Genomic DNA, 15,599 nt, shown 5'->3' with positions numbered 1-15,599 from the left:
GTGCCTCCTTTACTCCTATAAGGGTAAGAGCTATTACTAAAGAGCTTCAGACACACTGCACATAACCTTGCTCTGACTTGTACATTAGCAAGCTGACAGCATACCCTCTTCATGTTGGTTCAGACCAGCTGATACTAATAATGCACTGATCATAAACCTCAGAGGGCTTCTATATAAGGCTGCACAAGCATTCATGACACCTCGGTGGTCTGCACAGCATTGACATCAACATTGACTTATAAGGAGGAGCCGCACAGATTAAGGGGAGTCAAGGGATACTACATTTTTAATGGGCATTTGTTAGTCACCATACCGAGTAGTGTCTTCTTAAGGTTTCCAAAGGGTGACACGACTGAAATATGGTACATTCTTTTGAGGCCGCCACATAGTTTACGACCTACTGTGTTGTTCATCAGCCCCAGTAAGCAAAGTCTGCACAGGAAATAACACACAATACATCAGGAAGTTGACAGAGATGACAGATAGGGTAGAATTAATGGCATTTTACCCTGGCAAGTGGCAAAACTGTAATGTTGGCCATATTGGAGTAAAAGCTAATCTATTCTAAAGTATCTCAAAGCAGAAATTCATGTTATCCACATGACGGATGTGAATCATCCCCTAGGTTTTCCTCCTGTGTCACCGTGAAATAAGTATTTCTTACTAGTTTGGTGATTACTTAAGTTTCAGAAGAACCTTTAGCAACAATAATAACGGTAATTATTTTTTGTAAGACTTATTCAACTTATTCAATCTTGTGGCTGCAAAACAAGCCTGAATCATCACCCCTTCACCACCATGCTTGACAGTTGGAATGAGGTGTTTGTGGGCGTTTGTTTTGTCAAATGCGGTGCTGCTTTATGGCCACAGTCTGCACTTTGCTCTTGTCCATCCAAAAGGATTGTTCCAGAATTCTTAGAATTCTTGTGGCTTGTTCAGATGCAGCTTTGCGAGTCTTAGGTGTGCTGCCATGTTCGTTTTAGGGAGAAAAGGCTTTCTCCTGGTAACCTCTTCAAAAAAACCCATGCTTGTTCAATCCTATTCTAATTGTACTGTAATGAACTTGAACATTTATCATGCAAACTGAAGCCTGTTTAGTCTGAGTGGAGCTCCTTTTTGCAATTTCACAGGAGTTGCAGTCTGGCGTCGGGGTGAATTTGTTGGGAAGACTGTGGCTTTTTGTTAACACAAACCTGAATGCTCCAGACCAGCAAACTGCCAAAACTTCAGCTTTTATAGAGGTGGTTATTATAGAGGTGCGTTTTTCACAGGATTGCGTAGAAACCTGTGAAAACTTTCTTATCACTCATGATTTAAGACCCGTTTTTCCTTGTCCAATAATTTGATTTATGACCACATATCAACAAAAAACATAAACTTATCATATATGCTTCCATTTTAGTATTTTAAAACATATTTAGTAGGGTATTTTATTCGTGAAGAAATCAAGTGAACATTGCACTTGGGTATATACACAGTAGCCTTTGAAAAAAAATCATTAATCAGCCTTATATCTGCTGAGCCAAAATTTTAAACAAGCACTGCTGTGTCTATGTGAAGCCTCACAGAGCTGCTGAGCTGTAAATTAGTTGCTATGAATCAAAAAGACAACAGTTAAAATGCTATAAGCACAGAGGAGGTTGTTTTAATGATTCTGCACTGCATGGTTCTGTGTAAAGAGAGTGATAAATGTGAGCTTACACTTCAGGAAGGAAGCACCAACCTGAAAGCATTAACCAGAAACATTCAGGAAACTATGAACATATTTTGCCCCTTATATTGGTGTAGATGATGATAGTAAATGTAAAGATCACCCTTGGTGTATTCTTCATCTGTCAAATTAAAAGCAAAACGATGTGAACTTCATTATTTTCACGAGTTGTATTTAGAATTTTTCCATCAGTGAAATAAAATACATGTCTTCATTAAGTTGAAGAAGTGCTGAATGTCACTGCATTAGAGTGTCATGCATAAGAGTTCTGATGTCTCTATTAATGAAGTATCTGAAAGCACGATTATGCACGCGCTTAAACTGGCAGTGGGTGCTCTTAATTTTCCTGATATTGCAACAGTAACATGAGGCTATAAAAAATGAGCATATTTTTTCTTTGTCTGTGAGTAAAAGAAGAAACCGTAGCTCTATATATATATATATATATATATATATATATATAGAGAGAGAGAGAGAGAGAGAGAGATAGAGAGAGAGATAGATAGATTTTTACTCTAGTGCAGTTTGTTTTTGTTCCCGCAAAGCCGGGTGCGTCTGTTTCCATATGAGCTCTATCAAACATATTTAGCCGAGGGAGTGGGTGTGGGAAGCAAATCTGAGGGAATGTGTGAATGGTTATGTGTGTGTGTGTGTGTGTGTGTGTGTGTGTGTGTGTGTGTGTGTGTGTGTGTGTGTGTGTGTGTTAAACAATACCCTGAGGCTCTCTCAGTGTTCACACTGATTCAGTGCCCTCTCCTGCTGTACCCCCAGATCCACACATTTTAACAGTCGCATTCCTTCGCACAGGGGCCTGGCGGCAGCCCTGTAGTGCGCCTGCCCCAATAGCAAAACACAGAAGGGGGTCAGGGGGCATATCATTACTCTGTGAGACAAATAGACCATCCAAACAAAACATGACACCCTGAACGTGAATGCAAAATTGTCCAAAGGGCAGTGCACACATTTTTTTTTGTTCAATATTGTGTTTTAATTCAAATTCTGCAGTTTTGAGACCTCAACAGTCAGTGTCTTCTTCTTTTTAATGTAATAACATATAAATGTTGCTTCCTGAGTCCAGCTTGAAGTATTTAAGCACTATTAAGCTTCACTGCTGATACCAGTATTAAAGTGCGTTTTCACTCTCTTGCCAGTCTTGTTCAATGCTCCATAGCCAGGTGCTGGCATTTTGTCTCACTTTATCAGCCTGGACACTCTGAATCAGTGACCTTTCTCTAAAGGATGTCAAGTATTTTATGCAGCCTCTTAAAAAGTTGTGTATTTAGGCAAACATGTCAATTGAGGGACCACAGAGACTAAACACTCCATGAAGCGCAGTGAGCTGTAAATGCAGGCAGGTTAGAGAGGCTTTGTGTGTGTGTGTTATGGATCGTAGAACAAGGCTGGTGGAGTTGATAGTGGAGTCATTTCCCCGCTTTAGTACCCTGCTTCCTTAAACTGATTTGCAGATGCACATAAAAACCAAAATTGCTCATTTTCAGCCATTTTATGACTCTTTTAAAAAAGGCAACAAAACAACGGACACTGTTTGAGTTATCTTACTACCCACACAAGTTGTCTCAATTTGTTTGTATTGACAGTAAAAGCTCATAAGAGGAAACCATAATGCACCAGGGTGGGTAAACTTTCCCTTGTAAGGAGCCTCCGGAAAGATTTCAACATCTGAAACAAACATATGATTCAGCCACTGTGTTGCTAAGAGCTTGTGTTGAAAACAATAGACGGGCTTCTCAGCAACACGGGCCGGCTCAGGACTTCCACCCCATCATGACAAATCTGTCATCCAGTATGAAGTGTCTCATACTAGCGGGAGATATCAGCAACACTCACCACCCTTCTATTATAAACATGGGGAATGTTACAGAGTGCAGATGGGAAAGCAAAGCTGATAGGAACTGACTGCGCATATATTCAAGGTGTGTTTGCGAGTGAAGTGTAACAGAGTGAACAGTATGAACCCAGTGAAACAGGAAAACCAGGCAGGCTTTTACACTAGAGGAATTTCCTGCCTGTAAGATGTGTGTCATTGTGTTTCTCCTGCTTAGGAGAAACAGACAGACAGCTTTTAGGCTTACCATTTACATTAGCTGAAGAATCTAATTTCAGTGTCCTATTCCTCTCAAAGTCTTTGTTAGGTTTTACACAATAATATAGCCCTCTATTCAAAAACCACATTCTCCATCATTGGCATCATTTTTCTTGATTAGAAAAACTTTTTATTCTGAGCAAAATTCCACTAAATGTTAAAAACACAAGAAACAAACAGAAGTTAAACTTCTTAATCATTGTCACTCGTGACCTGTCTGGGTTTGAACTACTGAGTTATCTGTTGTGGCCTTTATTTACTGTCTGTTTCCCGGTGGTAAAATGGTGTTTACTCTGTGACTTAAAAGCAAAACAGTTACCGTCAGGGTGTCTCTCCAGCCCCGTGGAGCCTATCAGTATCATCTCACAGTTGGTGACACAAAGAGAAATGAGATCAGGAGGTGGGATGGAGGTCGGTGTCTTCTGGAACAAAGATTAATAGCTGGTAATGACTGTTTGCTGAATTAGAGCTAGAGATTACCTTTATTTTGAAACTTCGAGTATTTTACAAAACTGTCTTCTTTGCCACAGTACACCTACAGTACAACCTAATTTCGGTTGGGGATTTGAGTGTTTGTGGTATTAGAAACTAATGTAGTGTTAAGCTGGTAGACACAAACTGCTTAGGAGGTCTGGGAAGCCTGATTCCTTCTCACTTCACACTCCAACATTTTTCATCTTTAAATGTAAAGTTTAGTCTTTGCATCCCAAAGCACTCTTCACAGAGCTCCCTCTATTTAACAAAGCTTAAATGATTTTATTCACTGTGAATATATTTTTTACAGTTGAAGTGCACTGCTCTATTGCAGATCCACTTTAAAAGGGAGAACAAAAGAAATAACTGTTGTTTATTAGTAACAGTCTTATATCTAAGCTGGGGCCACCACACCCTTAGCTTAAGACAGTGGTTTTCAAACTGGGGGATGAGCCCACCTGGAGGGTCACATAGTCTTTGCAGGGGGTCATTGAATACCAAGGAGTGAAAATAACCAGAACAAATGTGATTTATTTAAGGAGAATAAAAAGTGAGAGTTTTCTGATGCTATTAGACTAACCTTTCATCAGAAATTTCTTTGGATTTATTTTAACTTAATCATTAATTGAAAACGATGTCTGTTCTTTCTTTGCCTTTGGGGGGAGACCTCGACCTTGTTGCACTGTGTAAACCAACCGAGAAACAGAACTTACCCATGTGAAAGCATGATTTCACACCTTCACATCTTGATATAGCTGTCCTAACATGTGATAGATGCTTGTTTGTTGTAAAGCATATCCTCAGTTATTACAGAGAAAGAGTCAAGAGACACTATACGTGTGTATGCATGGGTTCGCATACATGTACGTACTGCATAGAGGCTATACCACAGTGCCAATATGTCAGTTCTATATTTAAAATAGTTGACCAGCTGTGTTGAGTCCTGTGAAGTGTGCTATAAGTGTTTTGCAGCACTTCAAATCTGTTGCCATAGAGGCTGAGTGATGATGTCAAAGTCCAGGCATTGGAATAAAACCACACCCCCTTTTCAACCGAAAAGACAAGATGGAAAATACTGTTCAGTTAGCCAGACCCAATTACACATCACCGAAAGCAAAAGAGACTCTGGTTTTAGGCACAGAACATACTTAATAACGGAGCACGCTTTGTGCACTGGCTTGTTCCTGCTTGATGGCGTACATGCAGGTATGCATGAAAAGAAGTAGAGGAGGAATTACTTCAAAGGAAAATGTAACCAATACTCTGATGCTTTAACAGGTCACACAGATAAATGTGTGTGCACAGATAGCACGAAACCTATGGCTGTCAGTAAGTAGACAAAAAAGAAGCCCGTGATGACTAAGAGCTGATTATCATTTGCTGATACTATTATACCCTGTGTCTAACCTCATTCATGAGGTCATAGGACTCTGATTGCACCACCATGACTACCTCCAACTGCTTCAGATTTCAGAACATCCAGAAGCATCATTATAAAACAGCAGTGCACCTTTGCACTATCTTGTTATTTGAGAGCCATCGTGTGTTGGGGTTTCTGAATAACAGACCATGACCTCAGCTGAAAACTTTCAACAACAAATGTTTTTTATGGGTACAGCTCGTTTGTCTATTAACCACACCTTGTGCTTTGGCTCAAAATGAACCAGCACTCTCATCTTAGGGACTTAAAAACAGAGTAAGAGAATGAGACCTCTCTGGGATTAAGGCTTTGAACCATCGAGCACCCCCGACAGCTGTGAACTGCCCCCCCCCGACCCTCTGGATTACTCCCATCAGTTTCTGCTCTGTGTGTCAGAGCACTTAGAAGAGTTATAAATATGAGCAGCACTTGACAGAGAGTTCATGTTGCTACTGCCACACAGCCAAATTTGGCCCCTGTGTTCAATTCCTGAGGCCTCAGATGAATCAGCTAAACCAACAGTCACTAATTCCAGTCGGCCTGGATTGGTTTATTAAAGGTCTCATTGCAGTGAGTAGATGCTTTTCACAGCCTAACCACTTTCCTTGCTCCTCTCTCGTGTGACTCAGACAGAAATACATAATCTTCCTACACCCCCCCTTAAGCTCCCCAGAAGACATCATATGCCCAAATCAGATCCACACTGTAATTAGATAGAAATACATATGGATCACACATTGAGATCCAAGAGTGGCTGATGGACGTATAATTAGTACAGATTTATGCAAATAGGTCATAAGGGAAGGGGAAAAGGCACATGGGAGTCTTGCATTTGGAAAGCGAAGCAGTTATATTTATAGTTTTAAAAAAAGCGTGAAGTGACGTTTCACTGACCTTTCAATCACCTAGCAGCCTACCTTCTCTGCCAACAAATTTGGTCTCAAAGGGTCACGATAAGTGTGAGATAAAATCAGAAAGAGGCTTTAAGGTCCATTGTTAACAGTCTTAGTGTGAGTGATAAAAGCATTTCTATCACATTAGTAAACATATGGGTTAGTGGATTAGAAGATCCCTCTTCGAAGTTTTTTTTTTCTTCTCCCCTCTCTCTCTTCGTTTTTTTAGGGAATCACAAACTCCTCCTCTTCTAAACTCTGTTACGGGTCTGGGAACTCCCTGCTGTATGTATCCTGATTAGGTGAGCAGAGAAGGCGTGGGTCTGAAGAGGGGCAGAGAGAGAGAAGCCGCAAGAAGAGCGGGGACGCCGAGAGGAGCTGACGGAGCATTAATGAGATATTGGTCGCTTAGAGTTACAGGGATGCAACTGTAGTTTTACTCCCCACTGTTTACAGGCTTCATCTACGGACTAGAAAACAAAACATTTGGCCAATTTCGCCATTCAAAACTAACTTTAGTGGATTAATTTATTGTCAAAAATGGGCTTGGTGAGATTTCTCACAAAGACGCCGGGGATAGTAGCCTTTCTCGCACGCTCATTCCTTTGTATTATCGGGCTATTACTGACTTTTTCTAAGCCTGCCTGCAAGGCTTTCAACTTGGATGTGGAGAACCCAGCTGTTTACAGCGGACCCAATGGGAGCTACTTCGGATATGCAGTTGACTTTTATTTGTCTGATTCTGGCAGGTAAGTGTGCTTAATATAGAAAACAGAAAATGTAACTGCAGAGCGTTATGTAGTAAAAAAAAATAAAAAATATAAATAACATAGTTTCCGTATAAGGTCTGAAACATTTGAGGTTTATCTGGGCAATTCAAGTTTCCCAGTTGTACGCAAATATTGCGCACAGATTGCAGTGTTCATTGAAGTATTTCGGAACTTCTGGCCAAACTTCAGCCATCTACAGCTCACCCGTTAAAGTCAGAAGTTTCCAATATTTCATTTGTGGGATGTTGTTTTGGCTCGGAAAATCGGGGTTTTGTGTGTATACTGTGCTTCCTGGACGCATGCCTTGCGCACAGAGCGCACACGGTCAGTCTGCCTACAACTTACTGCAATTGAATTTATCCAGAAAATTTGATTTTTTGTTGTGTTTTCTGAAATAAAGCCCACATAACTCCAATATAAAAGACTGAAAGCTTCAGTCTTTTATATTGAGATGAAGATCAAAGATCGGAACATTCGGAAATCTTCCTCAAAGCTTAATCTCATTGTCCCACCAAATTACAAAATTAAGATGACCTTTTAATCCGCCCTTGCCTCGAAACCCCAGAACATGCTACCTCACTGCAACCTTTAGCGATCAAATCTCGGTATTAAATGCTGTGGCTGATTTTGATGCTTCCTGGTTCATCTGGGATGTGATCCCAGTGACTCGTAGCATGCAGTGACCGTCTCAGTATTCTTCCCGAGGGGTTTTTGGCATCAGTCACTTTTGGAAGTAAAACTTTGGCAGGCATGGCTGTGACCAGGACTTATACTCCAGTATTCTGTGGGGAATATAAATAAGGGGTGGGGTGGGGGATGCTCTGTCCCAGGATCATATAGTCTTTCTACCAGCTGGAATGCAGGAAAAGATAAGACATAGATTACATTAGTTCCTGACAGTTCTGCATTTGTGTTTGTTTTTTGTGTTGCTGACCATTCACTATATTTTGGTGAGTCCACTCAAACCTGTAATTGCAGTAATCATTAACAAAAGGTTATACAGCTGGAGTCAGGACTTCACTCCAATGTAATCACACTCTCTGGCTGACGATGTGTCTGCTGAACAGTTTCTCAGACCACTGTTCAAGCAGCCAGCATGCAGCGATTTGAGAACGGGCTTTGTGCCGAGTGGGCTGCGAGCATCAGCTTTAGTTTCCCTGTTTCTCCTCCCCACTTCCCTGGACGGCAGACTCTCAGACATGAACAGATTTCCTCCTCTTCTATGGCCCTGACTGTCTCTTTAAACTCCTTCTGCTATTGGTTTTTATTTCCCTGCCTGGGAAGCAGGGGTTTTAGGAGAGCTGTATGATTTAGAATGTGAAGCTTGCATGCACAGAACCCTCTCCCCCTCTCCGGCTTTCCCCTCCTTATTTCCTCCTATGCTGATGTCATTCTGCAGGCTTTTTAATTCACCCATCGCCTAAACCTTCCCCCACTGTCTAGCCTTTCTCCCCATCATAACTCCTAGTCTCATTAAGTATCAGACACTGTAGACGTCATCTTACCGATGACTTAATCTGAACTTTTTTACAGTTGAGTCGCTCTGCTCTTGGAAGCGGACGTGAGACAATGGTTTATATGTCCAGGACAAGGATATTGCTTAAATGTAGTTTCCTAAAACACACTGCCCTGTAATTTTCCTCCTGGTGATCTGTGTTCAAAACGCAGACATCAAATAAAACGAAAGTCTGAGAGAGCACATTTAAAACCATTACTCATCGCTTTATCTGCAAACCACATTCATCTGCCACATTTCATCCACACTTTCTTAGAAGTGTACACATCAAACATTATCAGCAGTGACATGAAATGAGTTCCTATTATCTCTTGTTTTGCCATCACATCATCATCGTCCACAATTTTTGGAGCCATAAGATGTGGGGGAGTATCTGGAACCACTGTGAGGTCAGTTGAGGGTTGCACAAAGAGATTCTTCTTGTCAGGATGAACTGCTGTGAGCCTGGCTCCAACCTTTAGGTAAAATTATTGCTGCTTTTCATCCATGCAGATTGCAGATGTGGATTCAGAGACTGAGACTTTCTCCTATCAATAAAGCTGCTGTCAAGTCAACAAAGAAGTGGGCTGCTTTCATCCAGTTTGATGATCCTTGACAGCTAGTTTATATATGTGGGTCTGCCATGCCCTTTGGCATGACATAATAAAGTTAAATTTAGACATTTGTGGATGGCCCCCCATGGAAGGACGCCTGAGGATAGAACTATGTGTGACAGCTCTTGTCAGAACAGGGCAGGAAGAGCAAGAGGATATATGGTTCCCTGTTGTGTGAGCATGTTTCTCCATGTTGAGTGAAGATGGACATTTCACAGGCTTGCTGTTTTCTGTGTACATCAGTCCCCTTGTGTACCCTCCTCTACATGGACTTTGGAGGGCCTACTCTTTCCTCAACCACTTAATCACAACCACTAACTGACTGCTCTTTCACTTTCTCTGGTGTCTGGCATGGATAAGGGAGTGGATCATACCGAGATAGAAAAGGTTAAAGATCAGGAGCTGTAAACAATAACATACCTTGCCTGGAGTGTATGAGCAGAAGAGACAGGTTGATGTGTTTCAGTGATGTGTTTGGTGATATGGATTAGCTTAGCCCTGTGCCTGTCCTGGTTTGGCCGTGACAAACACATGGCAAGGTCAGCCAGTCCATGTTGGTAACTCTCCTACAGTTTAATCTCTCAAACAGTGTTAGAGTTAAACTAATATTGACACTGGACTGGCTGCTAATGCAGCAGTGTTTTTTCTGTGCCTATGCAGGGGTCGCTCTCCATATATGATCAGTCTTATTTCTGTTATTGTTTTCATTGGTGTCCTGTTCTATAGACCTGGTTCTAAATCAAACCAGTAAGTGTTTGAGCTGCAGCACAGCACAGCTTGTATATTTGGGTTGCCAAGCTTTTCTTCATCCAGGTTCTCGTTGTTACGTGCAGACAAAGGGGCCCTTTGTCTAATGGCAGAATTTGTTTACCATTTTCCACTGGAGGAGCTTTCACTGTGACTCATTTCTTTTTTTTAATTTATTAGCCTTAAAAAGCAGCTTTAATCTTCTGTTGTCAAATGTTGTTTTCACCTACTGGCCAGTAGGTGGGAAATATTCATGCAGGTTTTTGTGAAGTCAGGCGGGAATAGTTAGCGAGGTTACACTGTAGTCTCTTTCTAAGTTTTGCTGTTTTTCTTTTAGTTAAAGATACTTTTTTATACTGAGTCTCTGTGTGTTGCAGTGGAAACAGATGTCAACGTGGATGGTGATGATGGCTTTAAAGGGCCACTGGACCCCACTGTAATGTCTATTCTATTAGCAATGTCCCGAGGATGTCAGGTTTACTTTGGTTCTGGAATGGTCAGGGCTGGCCGGACTGATACTTCAGATTTAATGTCTCACTGCCAGCAAGCCTGGTTTGTTTTACCTTGAATCATGAAATGACTCACTTCTATAGTAATCTGATATGGGCTGTCCTTTATATGGCAATAAGCACATGACGCCATTGTCCTCTTGTGAAATTCAAATTGGAATCAGTTTTATTATTTAGGAATATTTAGGTAACATTTAGCCTTTCTTGCCTATGAATGTGAGCTTCTGTATATGCATGTGTGGGTGCAGCAGGGGTCAGAGGGGTGGAGAGGCAAAGTGCTCCAACAGCTGCAATCCCCCATGTTTAATACAACAGCTTCTCTATTCTGAGGTGAGAGCATTAGACCCCCTGATGTGGCCATTGTGGAGAGGTGTGAACCAGCAGCAGTAAAATCCCTGCAGAGGACTGTGAAAGAGGAAGAGACTGTGATCGTGGTTGGGGATGGGCAACAGTTTGGTATGAGCAAATGCAAAGATGAAAATCTGAGTCATTTTGGATGTTTTTCTTAGTAGCTGGGTGTTTTAAATGTCTTGCTTGCCACTTGTGAAACAACTTGACACATCGACGGTTTTAACAAAACAGCTGATGCTTTCCCCACATTCACTCTAGTGAGTTCAAACTGATTGCTGCTTGTTGAAAAGTTGGAAGGAAAGGCAATGATCGCTGAATGAACTTGTTGTCAAGTTGCTGATCCGCGTAACAGCTCCTGGTTGAGAGCTGTGAAGAGAGTCAGCTGCTGAATAGCATAAAGTATTGAAGCCTTAGCTGTTATTTCTGGTTGTGACATCTGCTTGGATGCGCACACATTTTGCCTGTGTGACAATAAACAACATTATTTGGCTACCTTAGCTAGCAGTGCCTCAATTTCCAGGCCACCTGTTGCCCGGCTATATTATCCTTCTGAGGATACAGAGGAAATGGTTTTGCTGTGATATGGGATCAGATCCTTGAGAGACTGGGCTGTTTATCTTATCATCACTGGTGGGTGCTTTTTCAGATCTTAATGACTTCTTTTCAAGTCAGTGCTGGGATCTGGAAATGTCTGTAAATTGTTAAAAAAAAGGACATAACTTGCTCTAGGCTTTTAGAGCTACATATAGATCTGTTCCCCGTCCTGCAACTTACAGTAACATCTGACTGTTAAGAAAAAGGTGGCCTCTGCTCAGCGTAGTAGACTCACTGTAGTCAGCACGCGCCAACCAAACACTGCTACTCTCATCATATTCAGGCTCCTGGACAGCAGGACTGACAACATGTGTGTATGTGGTGTGTGTGTGACTAGACGAGCGTCCATATGGCAGCTGTAAGGACTCAAACAGCTTCTGTCTGGCCTTGACTTTGAGAGTACTATCCTATTTGTATGGGTCCATGTGATCTGCAATAAATCATCAGACACTACTGCCTCTCATTTCTGTCATTCAGCTGATCTCACTTCTCAAGTGTCAGTCACGCTACAGTTGGAAATCATTCAGCTTTTCTTATACGTGTTCCACATTTGAACTTGATTTCGAAATTTTGTCTCTGCTCCCGCTGATCCAGGTTTCATTCAAACTGTTCATGAGAGGGACGTTTAAATCTCTTTTTTTCACTGAAGGAATGAGAGCAGCGAAGGTCATGAGCTGTCTCTGGCTTAGATCAGATCACTGCATACGAGATCCTTTTTCTGATATGGAACCACTCCAGTGTTTAACCATATCCTAATAGGTTAGTGCAAACTCTGGGGCACATGTGTTTTACTTAGGTGTTGCTAAGGTTCAAGGGACGCTGGTTCTTTTCTCCGGCCCTCTTTGTGCACAAGAACCGTAGCATTTGTTGAGCCGTGTTTATGACTGCAGATGGTGACTGCAGCCGGCACTGGAGGCTTAAAATGTGATTGTAATTTTTCCCTTTTCGAGCTTAAATCTTTTTTTTTTTTTTTTTTAATAGTGTTCAAGTGACATCAGCCTTGCAGCTGGGTGGAAGACAATTAAATGTGGAATGGGGGGAAAAAATGCTGTGCTGAACAGGAGGGGGGTAACAGAGGAATTTGACTGCTGACAACTTCCCTCTGTAACCTCATCATAAAGCGTATTAGTTACGGCTACGCACTGTTGTGTCACATCAGCAAGTTCCAGCACTCTGTATCACCCTTAATTTCTCAACCCCACATAAAATAGTGGTTGCAGTCTGGCAATTATGGCGTGGTGAAATGTTTTTTTGTCGAATGTCCCCTGATTTCTGACCTTCTAATGAGACAAACCCAGTACTTGGTTACAGTGAAGCTGTTGTTTACACATTCCTTACTTGCAGCCTAAATCGTTTAAACTAGTTTAATTAATGCTTAATTGTCAGCTGGGTGGTGCGCATCATTAGTGGCTGCTGTAAGGCAGTTGGTGGGACATGAAGAAGCCGCTAATGCTTTTCATCTGCCCTGACTTTCCCATTAAAACATTGCTCAAATCTCTTTGTGTGCTGTGAAATTGGCTTGCCATTTGTTCATAGCAGCATGACCAAATGAGCAGACCGATCGGTTTGAGATGATCACATTTGACCTTTTTATTGCCTGTCAGATGGATACTGTACTGCTGTTTTCACGGCACTACAGGAATTATTTGCCTAGTCTCCACTTTAGCCATTGAAGCATTAATACAGCCCATCTCAGGAGTATCTCTGTCCTGAACAGCTGAGAAATCTTGTGCCTGCCTCTAATTACGTGTCTTTTCATGCCCCTACTTTTACCAAGGAATTTGATGAGTCGCACTCAGCAGACTGACGTTTGAGCCTCATTAAATGCTAATTATGCAAAAGCTCTTTCTTTTGAGCATGCAGCTATAAGATAAGGGTGGGGAAATGCCAACGAGAAGTTGACAGATCATCCAAAGATAAAGACCCATTAAATGCTAATTCTTCCTGCTTTACAGTGCAGAACTTTGTGTGTGTGCGCGTCTTTGCACATCTGCATGTATCAGTGTAAAGTAGTCAAAAAAACTGCCTTCAACTGCCAGCTTGCTGATTAAAGCATGATGTGCTTGTTTGGTTATTTCCTGATTTTTTTTTTCCTCCTCTCTTTGAAAAGCTGCCATGGCCAACTGTGGCTGGACTCTGTTCAGATCTGATTCAACAAAAGATGCTGGAGCTTTGTTTCCTCTGCCTTGTTATTGTGTACATGTTCCTCCAGCTGTGTCATTTATTGCATGCATGTGCTTGCAGATTAATTCTTAAATTATTTTGCCAAAAAATCATTTGCTCATCCTGGTTGTCCGAGAGCATTTGGCTGAAACAAAGGAAACTGTGCTCAATGAACTTTTCTCGCATAGGTTTGGAGGACTTGTAAGAGGCACACATGAAGTGTGTGGTCTGCTGGTGAGAAACTTCTGCTACTTCTAAACTCAGATCTGAATTTAAAGATAGCAAAAGCAAGCTCTCCATCTGTCTTATTGTGAGAATTCAGAACTAGGAAATCCTGCTGTGATTTACAATACCGAACATGCAGGTCTTTGCTGCTTTACTGGGATATCCCTGAGTCTGCATATACAATAAAAAATAAAAGGGTGGGGGGACACAGGTTCTTCCTCTCCAAATTGAATTGGTTTGCTTCTTTGTTCCTCTTCCAACGGGAGTTTCTGCTCTGGATTTGGAACTGGCATTGCACATTCTTATGAGGTACAGGCTACAGTAACAGTGTGACCGTGACCTTCTCTTTGTTCTCCCACATATGTGTTTTCATAACCATAGATGCTGAGAGGATTTCAAAGCTTTGTGCTGACCATCAGTAGACCCTGCCCCACCGCTGTTAGAGGTTTTTTCTCTGTGGTTTTCTGCATCTTAGCATCTACAGTCATGTTCCAGGAGGATTAATTACAGTGGATTACACCATCCTTGGAATATTCCACCGTTTAACTGCTGTTTGACTCATACTGATTCTCCTGTCTTTTTCTGGACCCTACTGAGTAGTTACCCTTCGGGCCATGATACTAAGTTTAGCCCCAATGTAAACCTTCATGCACTATTGGTAGATCTAGGGCAGGAAAGGGTGTATTCTTCCTGTTTTTAAGCTCCCTGGACACTGTCTGGTCTCATTGGTCCCATACCTCCTCTACCCACATCAATCCCAAATACGTCTGTGATGCTTGTCAGGTCAAGTGGCTCAGGAATGAGGTAATGGCTAAACCCTTAGGCACATTATCTAGCCCCCCCCCCCAAATCTTGCCTAAGGCTTGATTGTCTCAATTTACATAGCACCCCCTTACTGCTTTTATTCTTTTATTTCTGTTTGGAACTCACCTATAACCTCACTATTCTTTCCGTGTCTACTGGTTGTGCCTCTTCACGGGTGACTTGCCTTTCTGTAGTTGTACAGTGTAGCTCCAAGGACACTGATGTTTAGTATCACAGCTGTAGAAACAAGAGAGTGACTCTACTTAGCCTGTCTGCTTTTTTGTTTTCCTTGTGAATCTGGCCCACAGGGGAGCGTGTGTGACCATGCAATTGTTTCCCCTTGTATGTGTCTTACTGTAAACAAAGGGAGTGAATGTGCCTGTCAACATTGCTGCAGCTTGCAGTGGTTGTAGGGGATTATGTAAAACAGTGCTGCAACCTGTTAGGATGTTTAAAAAAACGTGCGCCGGATCATGCTTAAAGCTGTTCAGGTGGGAGGTCTGGAATGCAGTTTTTAATTGAAGTCAGGCTGGAGATGTTTTCACACATGAACTCCCAAAAATGTTGGAAAAAATTAGGTTGGGACAGTGTCCGAAAGTTTTCCTTTTCTCACATGTAGCTCACAGCAGGAGATGGCTGGCATTTAGCTGTGTTGGAAATATTCTCTTTACTTTAGGTTTGACACCTTAACCTAAAGCAAAGTACCCATGCTGTTCTCATATCGG

At 41.8% G+C, this 15,599-nt stretch overlaps 1 protein-coding gene across 1 annotated transcript in view; it reads left to right on the top strand.

Moving 5' to 3' along the window:
- Positions 1–6,912: 6,912 nt before the first annotated feature.
- The window catches only part of itga5 (integrin, alpha 5 (fibronectin receptor, alpha polypeptide)), a 33,958-nt gene continuing 25,271 nt past the window's right edge, over positions 6,913–15,599 (top strand). The window contains exon 1 of the mRNA XM_082520260.1: positions 6,913–7,351. Coding sequence (XP_082376386.1) covers positions 7,143–7,351 — 209 coding nt within the window. The 5' untranslated portion in view covers positions 6,913–7,142. The remainder of the gene's footprint in view (positions 7,352–15,599) is intronic.

This window comes from Aulonocara stuartgranti (assembly GCF_965226115.1).
Source record: "Aulonocara stuartgranti genome assembly, chromosome: 20".
Taxonomy (NCBI): Eukaryota; Metazoa; Chordata; class Actinopteri; order Cichliformes; family Cichlidae; genus Aulonocara; species Aulonocara stuartgranti.
This window is presented reverse-complemented; position numbering and strand designations above follow the sequence as displayed.